We start from the raw sequence: 24,424 nt of genomic DNA, 5'->3' as shown, positions 1-24,424 counted from the left end.
ACTTCCAGTGTTGGGGCATTCACAACTTGCCTCCAGAAGTTGTGAATGCCCCAACACTGGAAGTCTTTAAGAAGATGTTGGATAGCTATTTGTCTGAAACGGTATAGGGTTTCCTGCCTAGGCAGGGGGTTGGACTAGAAGACCTCCAAGGTCCCTTCCAACTCTACTATTGTATTATTGTATTATTGTATTATTGTATTAAATTGCTGGGAGGCAGAAGCAGATTTTTTTTTCTCCTTGTTTTCCTTCCAAAAAGCTAGGTGTGTCTTATACTTCGGAGCGTCTTATACCCTGAAAAATACAGTAAATATTCCATCTTTCCTTAAACTGTGTGTCGCCTGAGTACAAATATTTCTGTGCAGCATCCTTCCACAAATTGTAATACGTTGGACAATTAAACATTGTAATCCTCTTCCTTTCCTTCATTAACATATTTTCCAATAAGAATACCATAATAAGATTAAACATAGTTATTCTCATCATACTAACACTAACATGGATCGTTTTTTTCTCATTTCTGTCTCCCTTTTAATTTACTTTTTTTATTCTCTAACCATTGGTAAAGCACTCCGCATATCATATAATAATCAGGTTGTTCTTTCTCCTTCATTGCTAATGTTAATCTATTCATTTCTCCACATTCTAGTATTTTCCTAATCACCTTCTCATCAATAGGAATCTCTTCGCTTTCCCAACATTGTACAAATACAATTCTAGCTGCAGTTAATACATGAATAATTAAATATATATTCTCTTTATTGTAAGTTTCAGGTAATATTCCCGAAGGAAATATTTCTGGTTTAAGCTCAATACATTGTTTTATCATTTTTTCCCAACCATATCTTTTATTTTTGTCCAATACTTCTTTGATTCTGTATCCTGTATCTTTGAACAGGTCGAAAGTTTCTCAGGGCAAGGCAGGGGTGAAATTTTGGCTCAGACTCAGAGGGTAGAAAAAATCTAGAGAGCAACTGCTTTCGTGTCCTACTTGGAGACTATCCAGAATTCAGAACGACTGAACTCTGTTCCTTCTTGCCGGCCAGGCTGCCGTGTTAGAACTCACATCGATGGCTTTAGAAGACCAGTTGCACCTTTCGGAAGACGGAGAGCCGGAACCCAACGGAGAACTGGTTCCCTCCGATGCCGTCCAACTCCAGAAGGAGAACCAAGACCTGGAGCAGCAGATAGTAGAAAAAAACAAGGTGAGTTTCAGACTTTTGGCAGCATGAGTATTATTATGAGATAAACCCGGGAGCAAAACACAGCACACAGCGCCTTTAGATAATTAATAGTGGTTTATATACAAATATATACAGACATACAAATCCCATACCACTCAGCTATGGACACAAGGAGAGAAATGATATACACAACGAGAGAGAGAGACAGACAGAGAGAGAGAGAGAGAGAAAGAGAGACAGAGAGAGGGAGGAAGGGAGAGAGAGAGAGACTTTGCTTGTCGGAAGGCTGCAAAAGGAGGTCACGTGGGACACTGCAGCCGTCGTAAATGTGAGTCAGTGACCAAGCGTCTGAATTTTGATCTCATGTGAAAAATGTCATTTTTTTGGTGCTGCTGAAATTATGAATGGTCACTGAACAGTCATAAGTTGAGGGCTATCTGTTTTCTTTTCTTTTTTTTAATGGAGGGAAATTGACCCTTTCCTTAACAAAAATAAAAAATAGCAGCTTGGACCATCAATTTGCTCAGTTTTTGTTGTCCTGCTTTCTGAAGGTGCTCAGGGAATGCTCAGTAACTGCTTCTTTTTTGGGGGGGGAGGAAAATCATTGGAAGTTTGGGGGACTCAAGATATCCTCCCCCCCCCATTCCCCCCCCCTCTTCCACTAGATGATAAAACAGCTGCAGCAGAGAATGGCAGAGCTCAAAAAAACCTTGCAGAAAGAACTTGTGAGTATCGACCTTTCTGGATAAAACGTATCGGCGATGGTGCAATGGTTAGAGTTTAGTACTGCAGGCTACTTCTGCTGACTGCCGGCTGCCTGTAATTTGGCAGTTCAAATCTCACCACTATTATTTTTTTATAAAAATAATAGTGGTGAGTTTTTATATTATAAAATTATATACTGTATACACACACACACACACACACACACGTATATAAATAGATATCTATTTATAATAAAAAATTAAATTAAAAAATTATATTGCATGGATTATGTAGATTGACACCACAGTGTTTGAATAGAAAGGAATAGAACAGGAAAGGAAAGGAAAGGAAAAGGAAAAGGAAAGGTGGAATGGAATGGAAGAATAGAATATAAAAAGTAGAATGGAATGGAAGAATAGAATAAGAATTAGAATAGAATAGAATTCTTTATTGGCCAAGTGTGATTGGACACACAAGGAATTTGTCTTTGGTGCAGATGCTCTCAGTGTACATAAAAAGAAAAGATACATTTGTCACAAATCATAAGGTACCAGCCTTAATGATAGCCATAGGGTACAAATATGCAATCAAATTATATTAGGAAACAATCGATATAAATCATAAGGATTCAAGCACAAAGTTACAGTCCTGCAGTCATAAGTGGCAGGAGGTGAATGATAGGAACAATGAGAAGGCTAATAGTAATAGTAATGCAGACTTAATAAATAGTTCTACCGTGTTGAGGGGATTATTTGCTTAGCAGAGTGATGGTGTTGGGGAAAAAACTGTCCTTGTGCCTAGTTGTTCTGGTGTGCAGTGCCCTATAGTGTCATTTTGAGGGTAGGAGTTGAAACCATCTATGTCCAGGATGCGAGGGGTCTGTAGATATTTTCACAGCCCTCTTTTTGACTCATGCAGTGCGCAGGTCCTCCATGGAAGGCAGATTGGTAGCCATTGTTTTTTCTACAGTTCTAAATATCCTCTGAAGTCTTGTGTCTGTCTTGTTGGGTTGCAGAGCCAAACCAGACAGTTACGGAGGTTCAGAGGACAGACTCAATCCTTCCTCTCTAGAATTGAATCGGCAGCTCCTTGGGCAGTTTGAGCTTCCTGAGTTGGCGCAGAAAGAAAGTTTGATAGCATAGGGCCCTGATATTGACAACACTCTGAAGATTGACACAGCCTTTGCACTCTGCACGATGCTCGGCTCCCTCTTGCTCTTTCAACCCAGCTCTTATTTTTCTCCCTTCAGAAAATTAGACCTGATGGTGAAATCCCTGAAGTGCCCACGACCGGTTTGACTGTAACAAACAACTCGGATCTGAGCGATTCCCGAGAGATCAACTTTGAGTATCTGAAGCATGTGGTGTTAAAATTTATGTCCTGCCGGGAATCGGAGGTAAAGGGGAATATGTGTGTGTATGTATATATATATATGTATATATATATTCAAATCCCAGTAAGGGTATGACTAGCTGATGAGAGCTAAATAGCTTGAAATAGATCTATACTAGTCTCCCTTTATTTATTTATCAGCAAAAATACAACACATATGTATATATATCTGTATATACGCACACTAGCCGATAAACCGCGGTTGCCTGGGTATTTATTTATAGGGGGAAAATGTCTGAACCAAACATAATTTCTAATGTTGGATTTTCCCTCCTACCAGAGGGAGCCCCCTTGTGGAGTACTGTGAAGCCATTACTATGGCAACTCCACTGTGCTGTACAGTAGAAGCCATTTTACGGCAGTATGGTAGAAGGCACAACAGGCTGTATCATAACAGAATACACACTCCGAGGGGAATTAGGGGTGTCTTAGCCCCCACAGTATTTTTCTCCAGAGAGCAAGTCATCTGTGTACCAAGTTTGGTTGAAATTGCTCGAGGCGTTCCAGAGTTATGCTGGAAGATACACACATACAGCTGTTTTTAAATATATAGAGAAGAAAGAAAGGAGGAGGAGGAGGAAGAAAGAAAGAAAGACAGACAGACATTCTGGTGTAGCAGGGAATAGATTATTTTATATAACATAATGTACCAAAAAAAAGAGCCAATAGAAAACATAAGCTATTTGGAATGAGATAAAGAGTCAAGAAGAATTAAAGAATTTCCAGAGAAGGTAACTATTTCTCAACCAATTAAGTTGGTTACAAACACCTTTATCAAGAGAAATGAAATAAAAATGAGTTATGTAAAGCCAAAAAAAAGGTCTGAGTTTGCAAATAAACCAGGGAAGTGGCCAGCATATAAATTACACAATGAAAAACAAAACTATATTAAAATTACAAGGGGGAAATTCTATATTAATGGATAGTGAGGTCACCACAAAAAGCATTTTATGGATATTATTCCTACTCGTATAAAGGAAGTGACATCTCTTTAGAGAAAATAGATTTAATGTCTAGAGATTTGCATCACACAGAAAAAAAACTCCACTCATGATTTATGGTTTTGATGATTAGACAGGATAGTTATGCCACAGCTATAAAGTAAGAGGTAAATGTATAATTATACAGCTAATTGCTATAAAAAAGAAGCTACTTTTTTTTCTATCTTTTTTTTTTCTATTTTTTTTTTTTTACCAAGTTTGGTTGAAATTGCTCAAAGCGTTCCACACGTTTCAAAAGCTGGAACAATTGACAGTAAGGTTTAGGTTTTTGAAGTCAAAGATTGAAAAGCATCGTGCTTTTAAATTTGGGCACATTTATAATTTATGTACATGAAAAAAGACCCCCTCAAACCTCTGCTGGGAATATAGAAATCGATTTTATTTTGTAATGCTTAAGAGCTGGTTTTCTGGTCAGCTATCTCTCGCTTATGTCAGTGTTCCAATCTACATTGTGTGAAATAGAATAGAAAAGAATAGAATTCTTTATTGGTCAACTGTGATTGGACACACAAGGAACGTTCTGGGTTTTGGTCACCTGATTTCTCCCGTCACATTTCAGGCCCTTCATTTGATCAAGGCTTTGTCTGTGCTGCTCAACTTCTCCCCCGAGGAAGAAAACATGGTCAAGGAAACCTTGGAGTACAAGGTAAGGGGACTCGTTGATCCTCGGACATTCACCTGGATGGAATGAGGTTCGTCCTGAGCGCTTAACACACTTCCCAAAACAGCAGTAGCCCTTAGATTTATATACCGCTTCACAGTGCTTTTTACAGCCTTCTTTAAGCGGTTTACAGAGCCAGCCTCTTGCCCTCAACAATCTGGGTCCTCATTTTACTTCGGAAGGATGGAACGCCGAGTCAACCTTGAGCTGGTCAGGATCGAACTACTGGCAGTGGGCAGTGAGTTACTACATTCTAACCACTGCCCTTCGTTCCTTTGTTCCTTCCTTCCTGACCCCCGTTCTTTAGCTGTTCCCTTTGTCTGGCAGCTCTATGCATGCGCACACTGGGAACAGGCTCCAGCTGTTCCTCTGCCTCACTGATGTCCGACTCCGAAGGCAGCTGATAACTGTCAGACGACCCTGGCCCCCTCTCTGCCTCCGACACAGAGCCCTCATCAGAGCCTTCCCCAGACTCCAGGACTGGCCCATCTTCCTCCCCAACCCTCCTCACTGTCTGAATCTGCTGCCAGCTCTGCTGGCGGGCCACAACAATTTCATTCCCACCCGTTAAGCAGGCAGGGGGGAAGTTTCAGAGAGCCGTTCGGCCTCCGCCTAATTCCGGCGCCCTCCCTCTTTCAGATGTCCTGGTTCGGCTCCAAGCCCCTCCCCAGAGGAAGCGTCCGTCCGTCCGTCTCCAACCCGAGGATGATGTGGTCCTGAAGCTGTAACCAAGATGTTCTGCTCCGGTTGTTGGGTTTGGTGGTGGTGGGGGGGAGGTTTGTTGTTGTTGTTGTTTTCTATGAAAAGATGCACCCAACAACGGTGGTTGATGGCGGTGGCCACCGCGTGCCATGGACCCGGGAAGTGGAGAGGAAGACGTGTGCAGAGTTGACTTGTACAAGGGGGGCTACTCTTACCACTGCTTTGTGGATCGAAAGAGTTACCATAGGTGTTAGCTAGGTGCCTTTGGGCTTTTGTAGGCTACAAAACATCTCCAGCGACGTTCAGCAGGGACACCGAAGTCTTCCCAACCTGTCTGGTGGCGTTTAATCCTTAAGGAGATGAAAAGCATTATCCGCCTTCTCACATACGTACCAACTCCGCCACCCCCTCAGCCTATTAACAGTACATCACGGAAGGTTACTAACAGGCGCAGTTGAGGGTACCAACGGTTTTTTGGGGGGGGGGGCGGAGGGGAAATGAAGCAGCTCTCCAATAACTTTCCACCTGGCCGGCTTTTATCGGTCTTTTTTTGTTTGTTTGTTTGTTTTCTTAAAAGGAAAAAAAAACAACGGTTTTAAACAGGGCTTTCGCTTTTTAAAAAAAACAAACAAAAAAAATGTATGGGTGGCAAAGGGAAGGGTTAGCCTCCCCCCCCCCCCTTTCCCCTCGTTTGCAGAAAAAGGAAACCACGGATGGAGCCCAGCAGCAAAAATCATAAAACCCCTCGAGAGATTTTTTATTGTTGCATCGTGCACGGTAAAAAAAGTGTTTTTTTTTTTTTTTTGAGTGGTTAAGACAGGCTAATTGCAGCCCTGCTCCTCCTTTGCCGAAAGCGTGGTGATTTAAACCTGCAGGGCTGCTTCCCCCCCCCTTCTTTTCTTAAAAGAAATTCACATTTGCACCCGAGCTTCGTTTGAACTTAAAAGAATAGTGTTTTTACCCCCTTCCGCCTAAAAAAAACGACCGAAGGAAACACCTTTAGCGAATAAAACCGCAGTGTTTTTACGAACTATTTTAGAGGCGGGCTAAAAAACGGTCCCAGCAGTTGGTAAAACAACCCCCCCCCAAAAAAAAACCCAACTCCTGCTAATTGCAGTTCTCCCACAATTCCCCCCCCCCCACGCATTGCTAAGCAACGAGTATCTTTTGAACCAGCTGGATAGTAGGCTGGTCGAAACTCTCTCAAAGAAGAGCTTCCGTTCGCCGTTCTTTTGAACGGTGAAGCTGGCAGAGCAAAGCGGAGGGTTGTAGCAAACAAATGCACTTTTGCTTCCTTGTACAGAGAACGTAAAACTACCCCGCCCCTCCGGGCGTTATGTCGATAGGAAAAGCCTTGGTGGCTTGCCACTCATTCTGTGTACATAATGGACTCTTTTAACGATGGATGTGATGGCTTTTGAGTGAGACCCAGTTTGTGGTACAATACAATTTCTTTTTTTTTTCCCTCTTGGAATTAACCTTGTTCTTGATCTTCTTTGCTTGTTCCTTTGGAGGGGGGGGGGGGCGTTCCTGGATGCAAAGGTTGACCAGTGCCCATCAAAGAGGAATAAAGAGGATTAGAGGACTGGAGGCTAAAACATATGAAGAACGGTTGCAGGAACTGGGTAGGTCTAGTTTAATGAAAAGAAGGACCAGGGGAGACAGAACAGCAGTCTTCCAATATCTCAGGGGTTGCCCCAAAGAAGAGAGAGTCAAACTATTCTCCAAGGCACCTGAGTAGAACAAGAAGCAATGGGTGGAAACTAATCAAGGAGAGAAGCAACTTAGAAATAAGGAGAAACTTCCTGACAGTGAGAACAATTAATCAGTGGAACAGCTTGCCTCCAGAGGTTGTGAATGCTCCAACACTGGAAGTTTTTAAGAAGATGTTGGATAGCCATTTGTCTGAAGTGGTGTAGGGTTTCCTGCCTAGGCAGGGGGTTGGACTAGAAGACCTCCAAGGTCCCTTCCAACTCCTATAAAAGGAGGGCGAATAGGACATCTTCAACCTGGCCAAACTTGATGAGGGGGAAAGGCGAAGGAAAATGTGGCCTGTTGGAATCAGCTCTTCCTCTGCTATCATTTGCAAAATACGTTTATTTCAGCTTCACACACAGGAGGTCACCTATTGATCTTCCCCCCTCCCCACCCCACTGCATTGGTAGAGTTTTAAGGTCACCATAACGGTGTAATTTGGGCTAAGACGCTGAGCTTGTCAATCAGAAAGGTTGGCAGTTTGGCGATTCGAATCCCTAAAGTGAGCTCCCGTGACTTGTCCCAGCTTCTGCCAACCTAGCAGTTCGAAAGCAGGTCAAAAATGCCAGTAGAAAAATAGGGACCACCTTTGGTGGGGAGGGAACAGCATTCCATGCGCCTTTGGCGTTGAGTCATGCCGGCCACATGACCACGGAGACATCTTCAGACAGCGCTGGCTCTTGGGCTTTGAAATGGAGATGAGCACCACCCCCCTAGAGTCGGGAACGACTAGCACAGGTGTGCGAGGGGAACCTTTACCTTTAGCCTGTTTAAGGAACCCATTGCATCTCTCTTTGTGGAAGAGTCCTTCGGGAGAGGGTTGCGGCTAATCAAATAAAATTATTATTATTATTAAGACAGAGCAATCAGCCAGTTTAAAGTTAACTCTCCAAGAACTTTTATTTTAATTACAGAGTAGCAGGCACTTTACATGAAACCGACGTCCGCGCTGAGCCCAGCGATTCTTAACTATGTACAAAAAAAAAGAAGGCCCTCTCGCATGAGAACACCTGCCTTTCCTTAAACAACTTAACAGCTTTGCTTCTGACACCGCAGCTGCCACCCCCTCCCCATGATCTCCCCCACCCACACCGCAAATGTGTTTAAATAAAAGTTTCACACCCACGCGCGCGTACTCACACATTCAGTGGGCCAGAGCAGCAGCATTGCAAGCCCGCCTTCGTTCAGGAAACGGGCATCTGGATGCCAACGCAAAATCACACACACAAACACACACACACACACACACACAGTTTCCCTCCGCTGCCACGCAAAATTGCAGGCTGCCTCCCCTCCCGGCTCCGAGTCCTTCAGTCGGAAAACGAACGCAGCTCCATCATTCTCCCTGCGCCTTCCTTCCTTCCTTCCTTCTCCCAACTGTGTTTTGAGTGGGATGCTGCCGGTCGTATAGGTATAACCGAAACGTGGAGGGCTCTTCCCGGCTCCCGAAAAAATGTTCTTGGTGTCTCGGGGACCCCGGCTTTTTAAACCGTTTTCCGTGCGGTGAGAACCCGGACGATGGAGCCGAGTCCGCCTATCGCTAACGCCTGGGAAGAGAAACGGGAAAATTAGCAGCTGCGGCATGCCGGCCGGCTTCCTACCTATCATCCACTGAGGCAGGAGGTTTTTTTTTTCATATAGCAAAACTCCAAAGTACTTTTAGAGTTGAGGTACAGAAGGATTTTGACAAGACTTGGAACATTGGGCGCTATCTAATAAAATGAAATTCAAGGGTGAAAAAAAGCCAGGTTCTACATTTAGGAAAGAAAATCCAAAATGCCCAGGTACAGGATAGGTGGTACCTGGCTCAATAGGAGTAACTGTGGGAGGGATCTTGGAGTCTCAGTGGACAACCACTTAAATAGGAGCCAGCCGTGGGCAACAGCTGCCCAAAAAGCCAACACAGTTCTAGGCTGCATCAACAGAGGGATGGAATCGAGATCACATGAAGTGTTACTACCACTTTACAAGGCCTTGCTAAGGCCACATCCCAAAACCCTGCCCCCTTTGCAAAAATGGCTGTGCATAGCCTTTGGGAGGCTTCCAGAGTGCTCCTGGTGGCTGGGGAGGGCAGAAATGAGCAAAAAATGGGCCGTTTTTTTGCTCAATGTTGCCCCCCCCCAACCCCCAGGAGCACTCTATAAGATTCCAAATGCCCTTTGTTTGACAAAAAACGGGCCCGTTTTTGCTAAACAATGAGCCGTTTTTTGCTCGTTTTTGGGGCCACTCTACTAGCCTCCTAAGGGGTATTAATGCCCTTTTTTGGAAAAAAAAGCGAAACAACGGGCCCGTTTTCGTGAAAAAACGGTAACCTAGCACATTGCCAAGTGGCCAGGTTCAATGGGCCGTTTTGGGAGGTTTGCAGAGTGCAAAAACTTTTTTTTTTTTTTAAATTGACTCTTCAAAACCTTGATGCGTCTAATACTCCGAAAAACACGGTAGCTGGCCAGAGGACATGGCGGGAGAGGCCCCGCCGAGCCACGAACGAGGAATTTATCTTCCCAGGTGTGGGATACCGGCCGTACCTTTTCATGCCACTGAAGGAGGATGGCGCTGCTGTTCTCCGTCGGCTTTTCGAATCCTTTATAAATGTACTTCATGAGCAGGTCGATGCCGTTGCTGTCTAAGGAGTTGACCGCCGGCTCGATCTCGCTGCTTTTGAAGGAGGTCAGCACCTTCAGCACCACTTCCTGGGCCGCCTGCTGTGAGCAGAAAGGCAAGGGAGGTCAAAGGAGGCCATCCCATCCGCAGCAGCCCAACTCAACGCGGTTGGTGCTGGGAAGGATTCTCCGCGTCCGCTCTCTGGCGACAAAGGGTCGCAAGTGTGAAGAACGGCCACCAGCCAATTTTAAATCCCGCGGACCACTAATATGATCTGCCTAATGACTGGGTGGGCGTGCCTAGGTGGTCATGTGACTGGGTGGGCATGGCCAACTTGATGTCACTCATGTCGAGGGGTGCCTTGCCAACCTATTCACCACTCCTCGCCAGCCCGCGAGGCCCCAAGAGGAAGCAGTTGTTGGAGCTAAGCAGCCGCCAGGAGAAAGAGTTGGCAAAACAGCTCAAATTGGATCTGACCGAGAAGGAGGCTCAGCAGAAGCACCTCCCTGAGGACTAGGAGCATAGCTTTCCAAGCAGAGGGAAGACCTGCGGGAGTGCAAGGCCAGGCACCGGCGCTTGGAGGCTCAGCGGGCTGAGATGGTCAGCCAGTTCCAGGCCATGATGCGGTCCCACTGGAACGAGGCCCTCCGGCTCTTCACCCCCAGCGGCCCTTCCCTCCAGCCTTCGCCCAAAGCCCCCCACCAGGAGGCTGAAGCAGACCCCAAGTCAGAACTTCTGCCCCCTTTCAACCCACACAAAAAGACTCAGAGGGGAAGACTTTATGCAGCAACACAAGTGTCCCAGGGCCCGTAGTTGGAGGACCCCTGATTTACTGCGATATAAAAAATGCAAATAATTTTTTTCTGCAGACCACCAATTGGTGACTCCTGCCCAAACTAAACTCCAAGTGGCCAGGTTCAACGAAAGCCAGGCACGTCCCTTTGCCAACTTCCATGCCCTCCAGAATTCTCAACAACTCCTAGGGGATTTGATTGGAGTCACGTTGATAGAGAACGAAGTTAAAAATAATCTCCCTTTTACCTTTGCAACTGGATTCTTAGTGTTCACCGGAGAGTTTCGTAAAGCGGCGTGGAAGGCCCGAAGCAAGTCCCCCGTGCGATAAACGAAGCTAAGGAATTTGTGGGTGTGTTGTGTGCAGTCATAAAACTCTCCCCCCCCCTCCCAACATATCTATAATAACAATTCCTAATAAGGCCAGCGGCTGAGGGAAGTGTTCCCACCAATGAGGTGTGCAATGTTCTAGGTTACCAAGTCAACTTCAATCCATCGGAAAGATGCTGGAAGAAGACCTAGCTGTCCCCTTAGGCTTCTGGGCACAAGGTTAACATTTACAAGGAAATTCGTTCAAGCAAATTTGTTCCCGGCTCTCAAATAGTTAGGGATTTCAGATCCTGGGCTAACGGCAAAATAATATGGGAGAAAAAAAGGCAGCTTTCATTGGAACAGATTACAACAGCAGCCAAAAAAGCCAACACAGTTCTAGGCTGCATCAACAGAGGGATAGAATCAAGATCACGTGAAGTGTTGATACCACTTTATAAATGTCTTGGTAAGGCCACACTTGGAATACTGCATTCAGTTTTGGTCGCCACGATGTAAAAAAGATGTGGAGACTCTAGAAAGAGTACAGAGAAGAGCAACAAAGATGATTAGGGGACTGGAGGCTAAAACATATGAAGAACGGTTGCAGGAACTGGGTGTGTCTAATGAAAAGAAGGACTAAGGGAGACAGGATAGAAGTCTTCCGATACCTCAGGGGATGCCACAAAGAAGAGGGAGTCAAGTTATTCTCCAAGGCACCTGAGGGTAGAACAAGAAGCAATGGGTGGAAACTAATCAAGGAGAGAAGCAATCTAGAACTAAGGAGAAACTTCCTGACAGTGAGAACAATTAATCGGTGGAAGGACTTGCCTCCAGAAGTTGTGAATGCTCCAACACTGGACGTTTTTAAGAAGATGCTGGATACCCATTTGTCTGAAACGGTATAGGGTTTCCTGCCTAGGTAGGGGGTTGGACTAGAAGACCTCCAAGGTCCCTTCCAACTGCTGTCCCCCTCTATCCAGAGAACAAGCAAAGAAAGAATTCGGTTTAGCCCAGCAAAAGATTTCCAAAGACACAGACACACACACAAAAACCAGGATATAATAAAGCCCCAAAGCAAAACCTTCACATATTAGAAGAACCAAATCATCCTTATTATGTTTTAGAAAACACCGGATCTCAAAAGTGTTTTCGACATCTGTCTCTCGCCTCCTGGGAGAGCAGCGAGGGGAAAATATTTTGCTGTGGGCCTGGATAAAAACGCAGCTTTGGCTAACGAAATTGACACCCGTATGCTGGGTGGCGCACGGTCATAAACGAATCGAAGAAGCTAAGCCGCAAGCAAAATCAGCCAAGGTTAAAACTTCACCAAGGGTAGGACGCAAACGCAGCTTAGAGATACTGGTTTGTTTGTTTTTCCTTTCCCCATCATGCCCGAGGTCTTTTGATTCCGCTCTGGGCAAATGTCAATTCCGTGTCCTTTCTTTCTCCCCCGTTGCTGAAACAGGGCACAATCAGCAGAAGGGTGCCAACATCTCTTGCTCCACATTCTGCAAATCTGTCGTGGCACGATCGATCGGGAACAGGCCGAGTGACATTCACAACCCCCCCCATCCCATGTGTTCAGATCCAGCCAGACCGGTCTCTGCCGGTCAAACCTGATGCTACACATGATAACCGCATGGCATCACGGCCCCTTACAGGTCTTGTGTCATTCCTGGTGCACCGAGGACGCACCCGGGGCGCGGTTCCTCTCCTCCCTCTTCCAAATTCCTCAGCAATTTTGTCCTGTCACATCATGTCACCTCTGCGGGCTTGTCAGCTTCTCATTCACAGGCTGAGCTGAGCGCCTTCATTTCACAGGGGTTGTTTTTTTTTTTTAAGAAGGTTTCTCAAGAGCTCTCCAGAAGTTAAAAGAAAAAGAAAGAAAGAAAGAAAGAAAGAAAGAAAGAAATTGGCAGATCAAAGTCAGAAGCCATCCTGCACAGATGCTGCACCTGGCAACCACAGGGAACATTTTCCCACACAGTGCCGGCATTGTCTCAACATGCCTTTAACGGCCGCCCCCTCCTTCTGTCGCCTTAAACAACATGCATCGGAACCGTTAAGATGGTCAGGGAGGGAGGGGAGACGTGCGCCCGGCTGTGAAACTCACAGCTAGATCAAGGACAGGCCTCAACCTGCAGTCCCGGCAAAAGCAAAAGGGCATTTATTTCTTTAGATGCGTTGCAAATGCAGAGAAAGAGAAGCAAATCCAGACAGACAAGCCAGAAAAAAAAAAGGGGGGGGGATTTCTAACGCAAGACACTGCAGGCTGGGAATGAACTGGTGGGCGTATAAACGCCAAAAGCATCCTCTAAAGCGTCGACGAAGGCCGGATAGAAATAGACACGACAGTTTTCCAGAGCATCCAAAAATGCCAAGAACGGTTAAGAGATCTGAAAATGAGACCGCGGGCAACTCAAGCGCTAAAAATAATAATAATAATAAGGCTTAAGGAAGAAGACATTTACTGCAGGGGAAAAGCGAAGATTAGCCAAGGAGTTGTGAAATTATTCCCCCGTGGGGTTCCTCTATTCAACAAGCAGGCAGCCAAAAATCACCTCCAGGCCACCCACCCCATTAAAAGAACTTGGCCAAACCCTGAACCAGCAGGAAATCACGCTCGGCATGAATTTCTTAGTCATTTGCCTGGTGGAACTGCATACCTTCAGTCATTAGGGAGGGGAGACTAAGCCAAAAAGTGGGAAAGGGCTTCTTAAAAAAAAGGTGGTCTGTGAAAGGACCCACCCACCCACCCAAAATCTACCATGGAAAAAAAGAACAGAGAAGGAGTCTCATCCTCTCTTCAGCTTCTCCTGGGCTCAGATCGATGGATGCCCCATAACGTCTACGGAGACGTGTTGGGCTTCCAACTTCTGACAACGGGCACCAATGCCCAAGAGAGAGATATGGATGAAGCTGTTGAGGAAGGGGGAGACCACCCCGGTTGGGATGGGGGCAGAAAGGGAGATGCAGTAAACGGATGGATGAGAGAGACAAGATGAGTGAGATAGGTAGATATGATGGCTAGAATGGACAGATGGATAGATACATACCAGTAGGATAGATATGTAGAATAGAGACAGGAGACATGGAAATGGGAACAGATATGGTGGGTGGATAGAATGGAGAGAGAGAGATGGATGTATAGAGAGGATAGATTTATACATAGATAGAGATAGGGGTATATGGATAATAGAGAGTATTACAGATAAAGAAGATAGATGACAGAATGGATGTGTATAGATAGAAGACATAGAAACAGAAAGATGTTGATAAACATTACTAGATATATAGAAAGATGAAAGATATAGACCAAGATAACACAGACCAACAGAGATAGATAAAATGGGTGGATAAAATGAAAAGAGATTAGCTTAGATGATGGATGGACGGATAGATGATAGATAAATGATTGGTAGGTAGAGAGGTATGTAGGTAGAAAAGTAGATAGATGATAGGTAGATACAGGAGTTGGAAGGGACCTTGGAGGGAGGACGGATGGATGGATAGTTAGGTAGATAGCTAGAGATGGATTGATGGATAAACAGATGATGGATAAAGAGAGACAGATAGTGGTAGAAATATAGACAGAAGATGAAGTAGATAGATAAAATGGATAGATGGATGGATAGATGATTGAAGGGAGAGGGAGGTGGATATAGATGACAGGTAGCTTTAGATTGATAGACAGATGGCACAGAAGGATAGATAATAGGATGGATGAATGGATAGATAGATATAGAGACAGGTAGACAGATATGGATGGATGGATAAACAGACAGACTAGATAGACAGATGATAGATAAGGAAATAGATAAATAGGATGGATGGACAGATGATAAGAAGGGAGAGGGAGGGAGGGAGATATAGATGACAGACAGCTCTACATTGATAGATTGATTGGCAGATGACACAGAAGGATAGATAATAGGATAGATAGATGATAGGTAGATAGATATGGATGGATGGGGAAAAAAGACAGACTAGATGGATGATAGATAAGGAAATAGATAAATAGGATGGATGGATGATAGAAGGGAGGTAGGTAGGTATAGATGACATAGAGAGAGAGAGAGGAGGCAGACGGAGACCCTTCCCCAACGGATCCTGAAAGGAACCAAGGGAGGAGAGAGCAGGCAGAGGCGCATGGGTCTTGTAGTCCTCCCCCCCCCCTCCCCAGCGCCCCGAAAGGATATTGCCGCAGCGCCGCCTCCACCTCCGGGCCGGGCCCTCCGTTGCCGTCAGCCGCACCGGCACCGCTCCCGGCCTCGGCGGCGTCGGGCTCCTCCACGAAGCGGTTCTCGTCGAACTGGTCGATGTCCAGGCGGCGGAATCGCGAGGAGAGGGAGGGACGCGCCATGGCCGCGCCGGGCGGCCGCCTCAAGCTCCGCTCGCTCCCTCGCACGCCGACCACCCTCCGCGGAAGCGGAAACCCCGCCCGTACCGGAGAAGGGGAGGAGCTCAGCGGAGGACGGGGGGGCGCGACCGGGAAGGAGGAGCTTCGCCCTGGGGCGTGGCCTGATGGGGAAGAGGTCTGGCGGCGCTTCGAAGGTCACTCCTCTCTCTCTCTCCCACCCCCGTCTCTCTTTCTGGGATTCAGTTTCGCTTCTGTTCATTCATTCATTCATTTTGCTTCTCTCTCTCTCTCTTCTTTCTTTCTCCCATCGTCTTTATCTATCTATCTATCTATCTATCTATCTATCTATCTATCTATCTATCTATCTATCTATCATCTATCTATCATCTATCTATCATCTATCTATCTATCTATCTATCTATCTATCTATCTATCTATCATCTATCTATCATCTATATCTATCTATCTACCTACCTACCTACCTACCATCTATATCTATCCTATATCTATCTAGCTATCATCTCTCTATCTAGCTATCTATCATCTCTAGCTATCCTATATCTAGCTATCATCTCTATCATCTATCAGATAGATAATCTTTATCTATCATCTATCTCTCTATCTATATCTCTCTATCCTATATCTATCATCTATCTAGATAATCTTATCTATCATCTATATCTATCCTATATCTATCATTTCTATCATCTATCTATCAGATAGATAATCTATCTTTATCTATCATCTCTCTATCTATCTAGCTATCATCTATATCTATCTATCCTATATCTATCTATCATCTCTATCATCTATCAGATAATCTATCATCTCTCTCTATCTATCATATATATTTATCATGTATCCATCCATCCATCATCTATATCTATCTATGTCTATCTATCTGTCTTATCGATCTATGGATCTGTCTATCTCCTCTCTCCCTCCCTCCCTGGTCCCTTTCCAACTGTTATTTGTTTATATCTGTCTGTCCGTCTCTATCTATTTATCTCTAATTTCTAATCTTTATCTTTGAAAGTTGAGTAGATAGATAGATGGACAAACACACACTACTCCAATTGACCCTGGGATCAATTTGACCCTGGGATCTACTTTTTGCCTAGGAGCATAGAATACTCTGCTCCCTCCCCCCTGAACAACACCCCTGCGAGGTAGGCTGGTAAAAAAAAGTCCTGCTCAGAGGGGACCCTCAGCTTAGGGGCAGACAGTGAGGTTCCGAATGCCTCTTGTTTTCAGCCAATGGGAAGAGGTCTGAGAAAGGCCAAGCCATTGGCCTAAGCGCAGGTTGAAGGGCCAATGGGATGACCCGGCTAAGGGCCAATGAAAATATGGAGGGCCAGGTTGGTGCCACCAATCAGCAGAGAGCGGTTTGGGGCGAGAAGGGTATAAAAGGAGGCTGCGAGCAAGGGAGCTGTCAGACCAGCAGCTGGAAGAGCAAGAGGGAAGAAGCAGGAGAGGAAGCTAGAAGAAAGAAGGCAGAAGAAGCTAGAAGAGGAAGAAGAAGATAGAAGCAGGAGATTGAAGGAGAAAGAAGGCAGAAGATAGAAGAGACAGAAGAGGAAGAAAGAGGAAGATAGAAGGAAAGTTTGAGGGCGATATAAAAGAAAAGAGCTGAAACAGGGTCACTGCAAGAGGTCACTCAACTCTGCCTACCAAGCCTTTTGGAAGGCACAAAAAGAGCTCAAAACTAGTTTTCTAGTCCTCATGTGTCCTGGGAAGCCAAGAATTTCCCTCCACAAGATGCTGAGGGGGCAGCAGAAAAATAAATAACAAAGCCAAGAATCTGGCGTGACTTTGTAAGTAGAAGAAACCAGGCAATTCACAAAACTTGGGCTGAAGGGAGATTTGGGGGGGAAACCAAACAAAAAACTGGCAGAGGTTTTGGGTCTCTTCCTCCACTTTAAAAGCCATTTTAAAGACCAAATGCTTTATTTGGGTTATAAGGTCATTAAAAAAATAATAATAATCCTTTTGACTCGTATTGTTCTTAATTTATATAGGAGAAAATGCTGGATTTCATGGTTTTCTGAGGGAGAGTCTTGTAGCTAATCTTGACTTTCAAAAGGGGTACTAAAATTGCCTCACGTTTCTTCTATTTCTTCCACATGAGAGATATCTAATGAGTCTGGATCATAAAGGGCTGTTTAGAAAATGCCACCAAAAGGATTATATTTATATTTATATATTACATAAATATGTACATTAAAAAACACCAGCTATTGTTCCCTAAAATGGCAGTCAAGATGTCATTTTACCCAGGCTGAAGTTTTGCCTCCATTTAGGTCAAGGATGCATTACAAAAATAAATTTAAAAAATGGCATCTGTCAGGTGTATCTAATGTTTCAAAATAGAAAGCCTTTCTGTGATAACATTTTCAAGTGGAAAATTCCTGGGTTATAAAAAGAACGCTGTTATGAAACTAGTTGGAAGACTTGCTTTCAAAAAGGGAGATTTAAATGGAGGGGCTCTCCACATTTCAAATTTACATTTTTTTTTAAAAAATGTCAAAACTCAGGATGCTTACACTCATTTCCACATTGCTAGATTTGAAATGGCTCAGGGGATAAGATGCTGAGCTTGGCAGTTTGAATCCCCACCGCCACCTAACGGAGTGATATCCTGGGAATTGTCCCAGCTTCTGCCAACTTAGCAGTTCAAAAGCATGTTAAAAAATGCAAGGAGAAAAATAGGAGCCACCTTTGGTGGGGAGGGAACAGAGTTTCGGGTGCCTTTGGCGTTGAGTCACGCTGGCCATGTGACCCCAAAGATGTCTTCGGACAGCGCTGGCTCTTCGGCTATCAAACGGACATGAGCACCGCCCCCTAGAGTTGGGAACGACTAGGGGAACCCTTATCGTTAGATTTGAAATGTAAAAGTCAAATCCATACAAACGTAATTTCCAGGTGCTGCTAAACAAAGATAAAACAGGCATCACAACTGCCTTTTTACTGATGCTCTGGGCTGGACGGTTTTAACAATTCCAGTTCCACATTGGCAAAGACATTTTTTCTTAAAATATATCCCGAAACAATTGCAGAGGGCAAAATATTATCTCTAGCCCTAAAACAAACAAACAAACAAAAAACCCTCTTCCATAGCTGGGATCAGCACTTCAGTTCCAAAAGCCCAAATGTATTTACAAAACATCCGTGAAAAAACTGTGACTGTGTGTGTGTTGGGCTTTCCTCACGGCTGGCATATGAAGGCGCTCATTCACAACAACGTAAGGTTTTATTTTCAAGTTTCACCTCGAGGCAGGGGTTCAAGATGATCAGTTTTATTAAAAATACAAGGTATCTGAGGAAAAAAATCAGAACAGTTATTTTATTGTACAAATTCAAATACCTGTAATGGATTTCCCGTTTCACTTGGAACCCTAAACATAAAAAACAAAGCTGAAAGAATATATATATATATATATATTCTATAGCCATATATATATATATGTATAAGGGGCCTTTTCCTAAACCACTTATTTAGGATTTAAAATATAAACAAGGCCAGCCCACCGTTACAGCCTAAGGATATGCCCTGAAGTTGGACTATAACCAAGTCCCAAAATGCACATTAAATTCAACTTTGCTGCTGAAATATCTTAACAACCTTATCCAAAACAAACAAAAGAATCCCCCCCACCCCCCCAAAGCCAACTCCTGAACGGAATAAAGGAGAATTCTGACGTCTTGCTCTGCTTTTATTTGATTTTATTTCAAAGGGGGGAAAGAGTTTTCCCTAAAAAAAACAAAAAAACAAAAAAACAGGGAATCAAAAGCACTATATATATATATATATCTATATATATATCTTGTCGTATATACCTGTCATATCTACGACAAAGTTTAAGTGCTCGTGGGACATTTCAAAAGCAATCTTAGAAAAGGGAGGCGACGCAAACGGGGGAAAGGCAGGCTTAAGGGACGCAACGCTATGGACCATGTACAATACGTTGAGATAATTTAAAAATAATAATTAAAAACAAAAACAAAAAAACAAAAGCATTTCAGCAGCAAAGTGCTCCATAGGATGTACGTCACAAAGAGAGGAGGGAGGGCTGGAGGAGGATATTTCAGAGGAAATACGGCGTGGTGGTTCTCGGCGGGATGACGCGTTCGGAATCCGGGACGGCCCGAAACAGCTTCGGTTCCCGCGTGTTCACGTCTTTGAAGACCATGATGGAGGCGATATTTCCACAGCGGTAGCAGTAGTTTGGAGCGGACCAAACCGTTACCAGCTTCTCGTCAAACATAAATTTATACCCTTCATGGACCAGCTGATGAGCCCGGCAGATCAGTTTTAAGTTGTTGATGTGAACAAACTGGGGAAAAGAGAAGAGGGAGGAAGTAAATTTACAGCACTCTCTCAGACTGGGTTTTATATACGGGCGAGTCCTTGACATACGGCTACAATTGAGCCCAGAACTTCTATCGCTATGGTTAGGTGGGTTTTACCACCTTTCAAGCAGGCAAAACAACGTTGGGGTGAATTTTGTCCCGGGTTTACCTCATTGGTGACTTTAGCACCGAAAAGCCAGCCAGCTCCTCGAGGACTAATGGCCCAGGTGTCCACATCCTCGGGGTCAGACCAGACGAGGTCACAGAAAGCCCCTTTGTGGGGAATCTCTTGGTTGCGCTCGATGGTTCGGATCTGATCCAGTGTTTTGATGTCTGGAGAAAGGCCCCCGTGCACGCAGAGGATCTGTTCGTCTATCAACTTGAGGAAAATAAGAATGGAGTTTTTAACTTACCCTCAAAAGTCAAAAGCTACCCTGGGGGAAAGGGGAGAGAAGAGTGCATAAACGACGTTTTAAATACTTACCGCTGCTACCGTGAGCATGTCGAAGACTTTAGTGCAGTATCTCCAGGCGTTTGCGTTACCGTATTTTGTTTGGCACTCATCTGTTTTGGGAGGAGAGGGGAAGGAGAGAAAATGAAAGATGCTACGTTCTATTATTTCTTTTCATTCATATCCTGCTTTCATCACACACACAAGGTAAAGGTTCCCCTCGCACATCTGTGCTAGTCGTTCCCGACTCTAGGGGGCGGTGCTCATCTCCGTTTCAAAGCCGAAGAGCCAGCGCTGTCCGAAGACGTCTCCGTAGTCATGTGGCCGGCATGACTCAACGCCCAAGGCGCACAGAACGCTGTTACCTTCCCACCAAAGCTGGTCTTTATTTTTCTACTTGCATTTTTTACATGCTTTCGAGGTTGGCAGAAGCTGGGACAAGTCACGGGAGCTCACTCCGTTATGCGACGCTAGGGATTCGAACCGCCAATCTGCCCACCTTCTGATCGGCAAGCTCAGCGTCTTATGCACTGAGCCACCGTATATATGTATGTGTATATATACTCTCTCGCTCTCTCAGTTCAAGGCAGTGAATGTAATATTCCTTCCTCCTCTTATTTTCTCCCTGTGAGATAGGCTGGGCTGAGAGAAAGGGACTGGCCCTAAGTCATCCAGCCAGCATTCATGCTTAAGGTAGGACTATAACACCATTTTCTGGTGATTGGCCCAAAGTCACCCAGCCGCTTTCATACCTAAGTTAGGACTAGAATTCATTGTCTCCTGGTTTCTAGCCTGGTGCCTTAACCACCAAACCTACTGTTCCTCCATCCCTGAGTATTCCATAAACTATGAGATTTATGCTGGCTTTTAGCTGGCAGGGAAAAAGGCTTCTATAATCCTTTTTAAAAAGCCACCAGAAAGGCAAATTAAACCATAACCGTTTTGCACTGATGGCAATGGGGGAAAAATTGGTTGCAAGAAGCTGGGGCAGCTTCAGGGAACTCACCATAAAATCCGTAGACTTGGGTGATCTGTCTGCTTTCATGATTGCCACGCAGGAGCGTGATTCGATCCGGCCACTTTGCTTTCAGGGCAAGAAGATAAGTAAATGTCTCTAGACTGTAATAGCCTCGGTCTACAAAATCACCCTGGAAGTCAAAACAAGGCTTTACTATGTTTCACTGGCAACCCTGTGCTCAGGCTGCAATTTTAGGAATAGGTAATTAATATTGCCTTTATTAAACTAAAGAGAGAGAACATTGTGCTGCAATTCTCAGCATTCCCAAAGCTAAGCATTTTTGCTTTTCAATTATTTCTTAATCTTCCTAGGATATAGTGCACGTAATTATCCAAATACCTGATCAACAAAATTACGCATTCCTCCAGCTAGAAAGTTTAGAGTCTAAGCAACTGTGCTATCTTCATTTTTTAACAGGTCATTTACTAGCTGCCACTCCCTTTTTTAAATCATGTGCACTCAGCTGTATTCCCACAATAGAACCCAACACCACAAGGACAATCCCCTCCCCTTGATATATCGCATGCCAAATTCTGTTTTCTCCACTCTTGCTCATACCATAAATATGTAGTTCGTGTCAGGAACCTGACCTCCAGTTCTGAATAATTCACATAGATCATAAAACTGAAAAGCAAAAAGGAACAATTAGCCACTGAAATTATTTTGAACGCTTGACGGAATTGTACATGTGACTTTTTACAAATGCTAAAAATGGTCCTGAAAGCCTGACCGAAATAATGATGGTGCATACAGTTAATTATATTACAACCACAAGGACTGTTAAAACGTTTTAAAAACTGATCGGATAGCTGTTGGGATCCAACAGAAATGTTACAATTACCTCTTTTTCAGTCATGCCTGGCATTCTTTAGGTGCCCAAAATGGCAACTCTGATAAGCAAAAGTGAGATACGGGTTGAGATTTGCGTAAAACTCCAAAAGCTATTTATGAACATCTCAAGGAGAAACTTGCCCGACTGCTAATTAGACGTATGTTAAGAGAGAACAAAAGGATCATTAGGAAAAGGAAATGTAGAATCAGATGGAATAAGATTGAATTCTCAGAAGAATTTCTCTAGAATTAGCTAAAAGCCTCACTTGTCTGAGGTACTCTTCTTGCACCCTCTGTTTGAGCTAAAAACCTTTCAGAAATTACTTAATAGGAACTTTTCTGCTTTACATTTGCAATGCTGTGTAAGGAAAAAGAATATGCCTTTTGCCCCTAGGGCAGTTCAGAGAGGCCATCCCCCTTCCCCTGCTCAAAGCCTGCTCTTTTTCTTTGCTCAATCCCGGCTTTGGCACCTAGCAGTCGTTCTCGTTTCCCCTAAGCTAATTGCTGTACTCTCTTTGCAGGTGCTGGAGAAAACAGTGTCAAAGGCAGGGCACGTAGGAAATTATTCCACCTGTCCATGAATGTCACCACAGACGGTAACAGGGGTAGAAACCGGCTGCACGTTCGATTCTTCCAGGAGGAGGTCACAGACATAGTCGCACAACCGCTGGAAAGACAGAACAAGGTCAGAGCAACTTAGGTTGTTTCACATGACATCAAATTCCCCTTACGTCCCAAAATATATTATTTATTTCGTTTTTGAAAGGCCGCCAAACCCCACTGATGAGATTTCATAGTTGGGTCATGAAACGTCTGCAGGAAAACCACCCAGATGAGAACTTCTGTATATAGACAGAAATTCCCACTCCCTTCTAGCACTGATGATGTTACCTAGTTGGGTCATGAAATGTCTGCAAAAAAATCCCCCCCCCCACCAAGCTCAGAGGTTCTGTATATAAACAGAGAGAAAGTCCCACTCCCTTCTAGCGCTGATGATGTTATCTAGTTGGGTCATGAAACGTCTACAAAAGAACCAAGCAACCCCCTCATTTCAGCCCTGAGCTACAAATATTCTCCTTTATTGGCGCCACAAAGTTCTCTGCCCCTTAAATTTACTTTATTGTCATTGCCCGTATATACACAGTATACCCATACAGCGAAATTCGCATAGCACCCACAGACCAGGCCCAACACACATGACGATCCCTGAACACCCCCCACACCCCCCAAAAAATCGCCCCCCCGTCCCTAAACCACCCAAGCCCTTGTTCCAAAGGTAACCAGCTGATCCTTCCCACCGACCCCACCAAAACCAAGCCAGGCAGGTTCAGATCAACCTGGAAAGGAGACCACGAGGAAATCCCGGGGAAGGGGGGGGAGAGGGAAAGCTGAACCAGGAAGGAGGGGGGATTTTTCAAGGCATCCTGTCAAAGTGGGACTCCATGGAGCCCATTAAGGAGGGGGGGGATAGGTAGTATGAAGCCCCCCACCCACCCTTAGCCTAGGGGGACCCCTTTCCTTCTTCCCCTTTCCTGGGTGGCAATCGGCCCCCTCCCCTTCCCAGCTCCCCCCCTTCCCCCGCCTCACCTTGAGGTCGTTCTCGGGCAGGTATTTGCAGAGCCTCGCTATCTCGACGTACTTGTCCAAGTCCAGCGGCGCCATTTTGGGAGAGCCGCTCCGGGGGGGGGCGGGGGGGAGGGGGAGGGGAGGGAGGCCGAAAGAGGAGGAGGAAGAGAAAGAGAAGGGCAAGAGAGGACCCGACCGGAAGCTGCGAGTCGCACTTCCGGGTGGGGGGCCCACGGGCGGAGAGAGGCGGGAAACTCGGGCCGGGTTCCGTCAGGCGACGCAAGAAACAGCCTCGCGGGGGCTTCAGCGGAGGCAGCCGGTGCGAGCCGCTTTTTTCCCCCCCCTCTCCTCTCAACTCCCGGTTTTCTTCCCGCGGCCACACCGGAAGTGAGAAAGGCAATTTCCGGTTTGGTTAGGTTTTTTTTAAAAAATGAATCGGAAAGGTGTTTCTTTCTGGTCCGCCTCAAGGCCGCTTCCGGTTGTCTGCTTCCAGCTTCTCTCTCAAACACTCTCTCTCTCACTCGCCCCTCCCTCCCCCCAGCCCTCTGGAGTCTATTATGGCGTCGAAACGGCCGCCCTGCCCCGAGGCATGCTGGGATTTGGAGTCAACGCTTTGCTGCTGTTCCTGCAGAGGCTGTTTGCAATGCCCAGTGGGCGCAATGAGACAGCACCAAGGGGGATGAGGGTGTGCAAGGCCCACGTGCACAGCCTTGGATTGGGGAAGGTCTCCTGTTTGGCAGGAGGGT

The 24,424-nt window shown here is 45.1% G+C and overlaps 3 protein-coding genes and 1 long non-coding RNA gene across 6 annotated transcripts in view; 1 reads left to right on the top strand and 3 right to left on the bottom strand.

Moving 5' to 3' along the window:
• The window catches only part of GOLGA1 (golgin A1), a 29,978-nt gene extending 22,862 nt beyond the window's left edge, over positions 1 to 7,116 (top strand). For all 3 annotated transcript variants that reach the window (XM_081967434.1, XM_081967435.1, XM_081967433.1), the window contains 5 exons: positions 1,044 to 1,202; positions 1,847 to 1,906; positions 3,136 to 3,282; positions 4,839 to 4,925; positions 5,580 to 7,116. In XM_081967434.1, the coding sequence (XP_081823560.1) occupies positions 1,044 to 1,202; positions 1,847 to 1,906; positions 3,136 to 3,282; positions 4,839 to 4,925; positions 5,580 to 5,660 (534 nt within the window). In that variant the 3' untranslated portion in view covers positions 5,661 to 7,116. The remainder of the gene's footprint in view (positions 1 to 1,043; positions 1,203 to 1,846; positions 1,907 to 3,135; positions 3,283 to 4,838; positions 4,926 to 5,579) is intronic.
• Positions 1 to 24,424, bottom strand: part of LOC309399485 — a 338,217-nt gene that overhangs the window by 72,744 nt on the left and 241,049 nt on the right. The window lies entirely within an intron of this gene.
• Positions 8,272 to 15,538, bottom strand: ARPC5L (actin related protein 2/3 complex subunit 5 like). The gene is made up of 4 exons (XM_081967334.1): positions 15,302 to 15,538; positions 11,040 to 11,112; positions 9,923 to 10,099; positions 8,272 to 8,944 (listed from the first exon to the last, which is right to left on the bottom strand). The coding sequence occupies exons 1-4, from the start codon at positions 15,463 to 15,465 to the stop codon at positions 8,882 to 8,884; spliced, it is 477 nt and encodes a 158-aa protein (XP_081823460.1). The 5' UTR covers positions 15,466 to 15,538; the 3' UTR covers positions 8,272 to 8,881.
• PPP6C (protein phosphatase 6 catalytic subunit) lies at positions 18,743 to 24,091 on the bottom strand. The gene is made up of 7 exons (XM_081967514.1): positions 23,700 to 24,091; positions 22,684 to 22,779; positions 21,840 to 21,905; positions 21,270 to 21,411; positions 20,297 to 20,376; positions 19,982 to 20,191; positions 18,743 to 19,796 (listed from the first exon to the last, which is right to left on the bottom strand). Exons 1-7 carry the CDS (start codon positions 23,772 to 23,774, stop codon positions 19,548 to 19,550), a joined length of 918 nt encoding a protein of 305 aa, XP_081823640.1. The 5' UTR covers positions 23,775 to 24,091; the 3' UTR covers positions 18,743 to 19,547.

Source organism: Natrix helvetica (assembly GCF_964273705.1).
Source record: "Natrix helvetica genome assembly, chromosome: 15".
Lineage (NCBI taxonomy): Eukaryota > Metazoa > Chordata > Lepidosauria > Squamata > Natricidae > Natrix > Natrix helvetica.
This window is presented reverse-complemented; position numbering and strand designations above follow the sequence as displayed.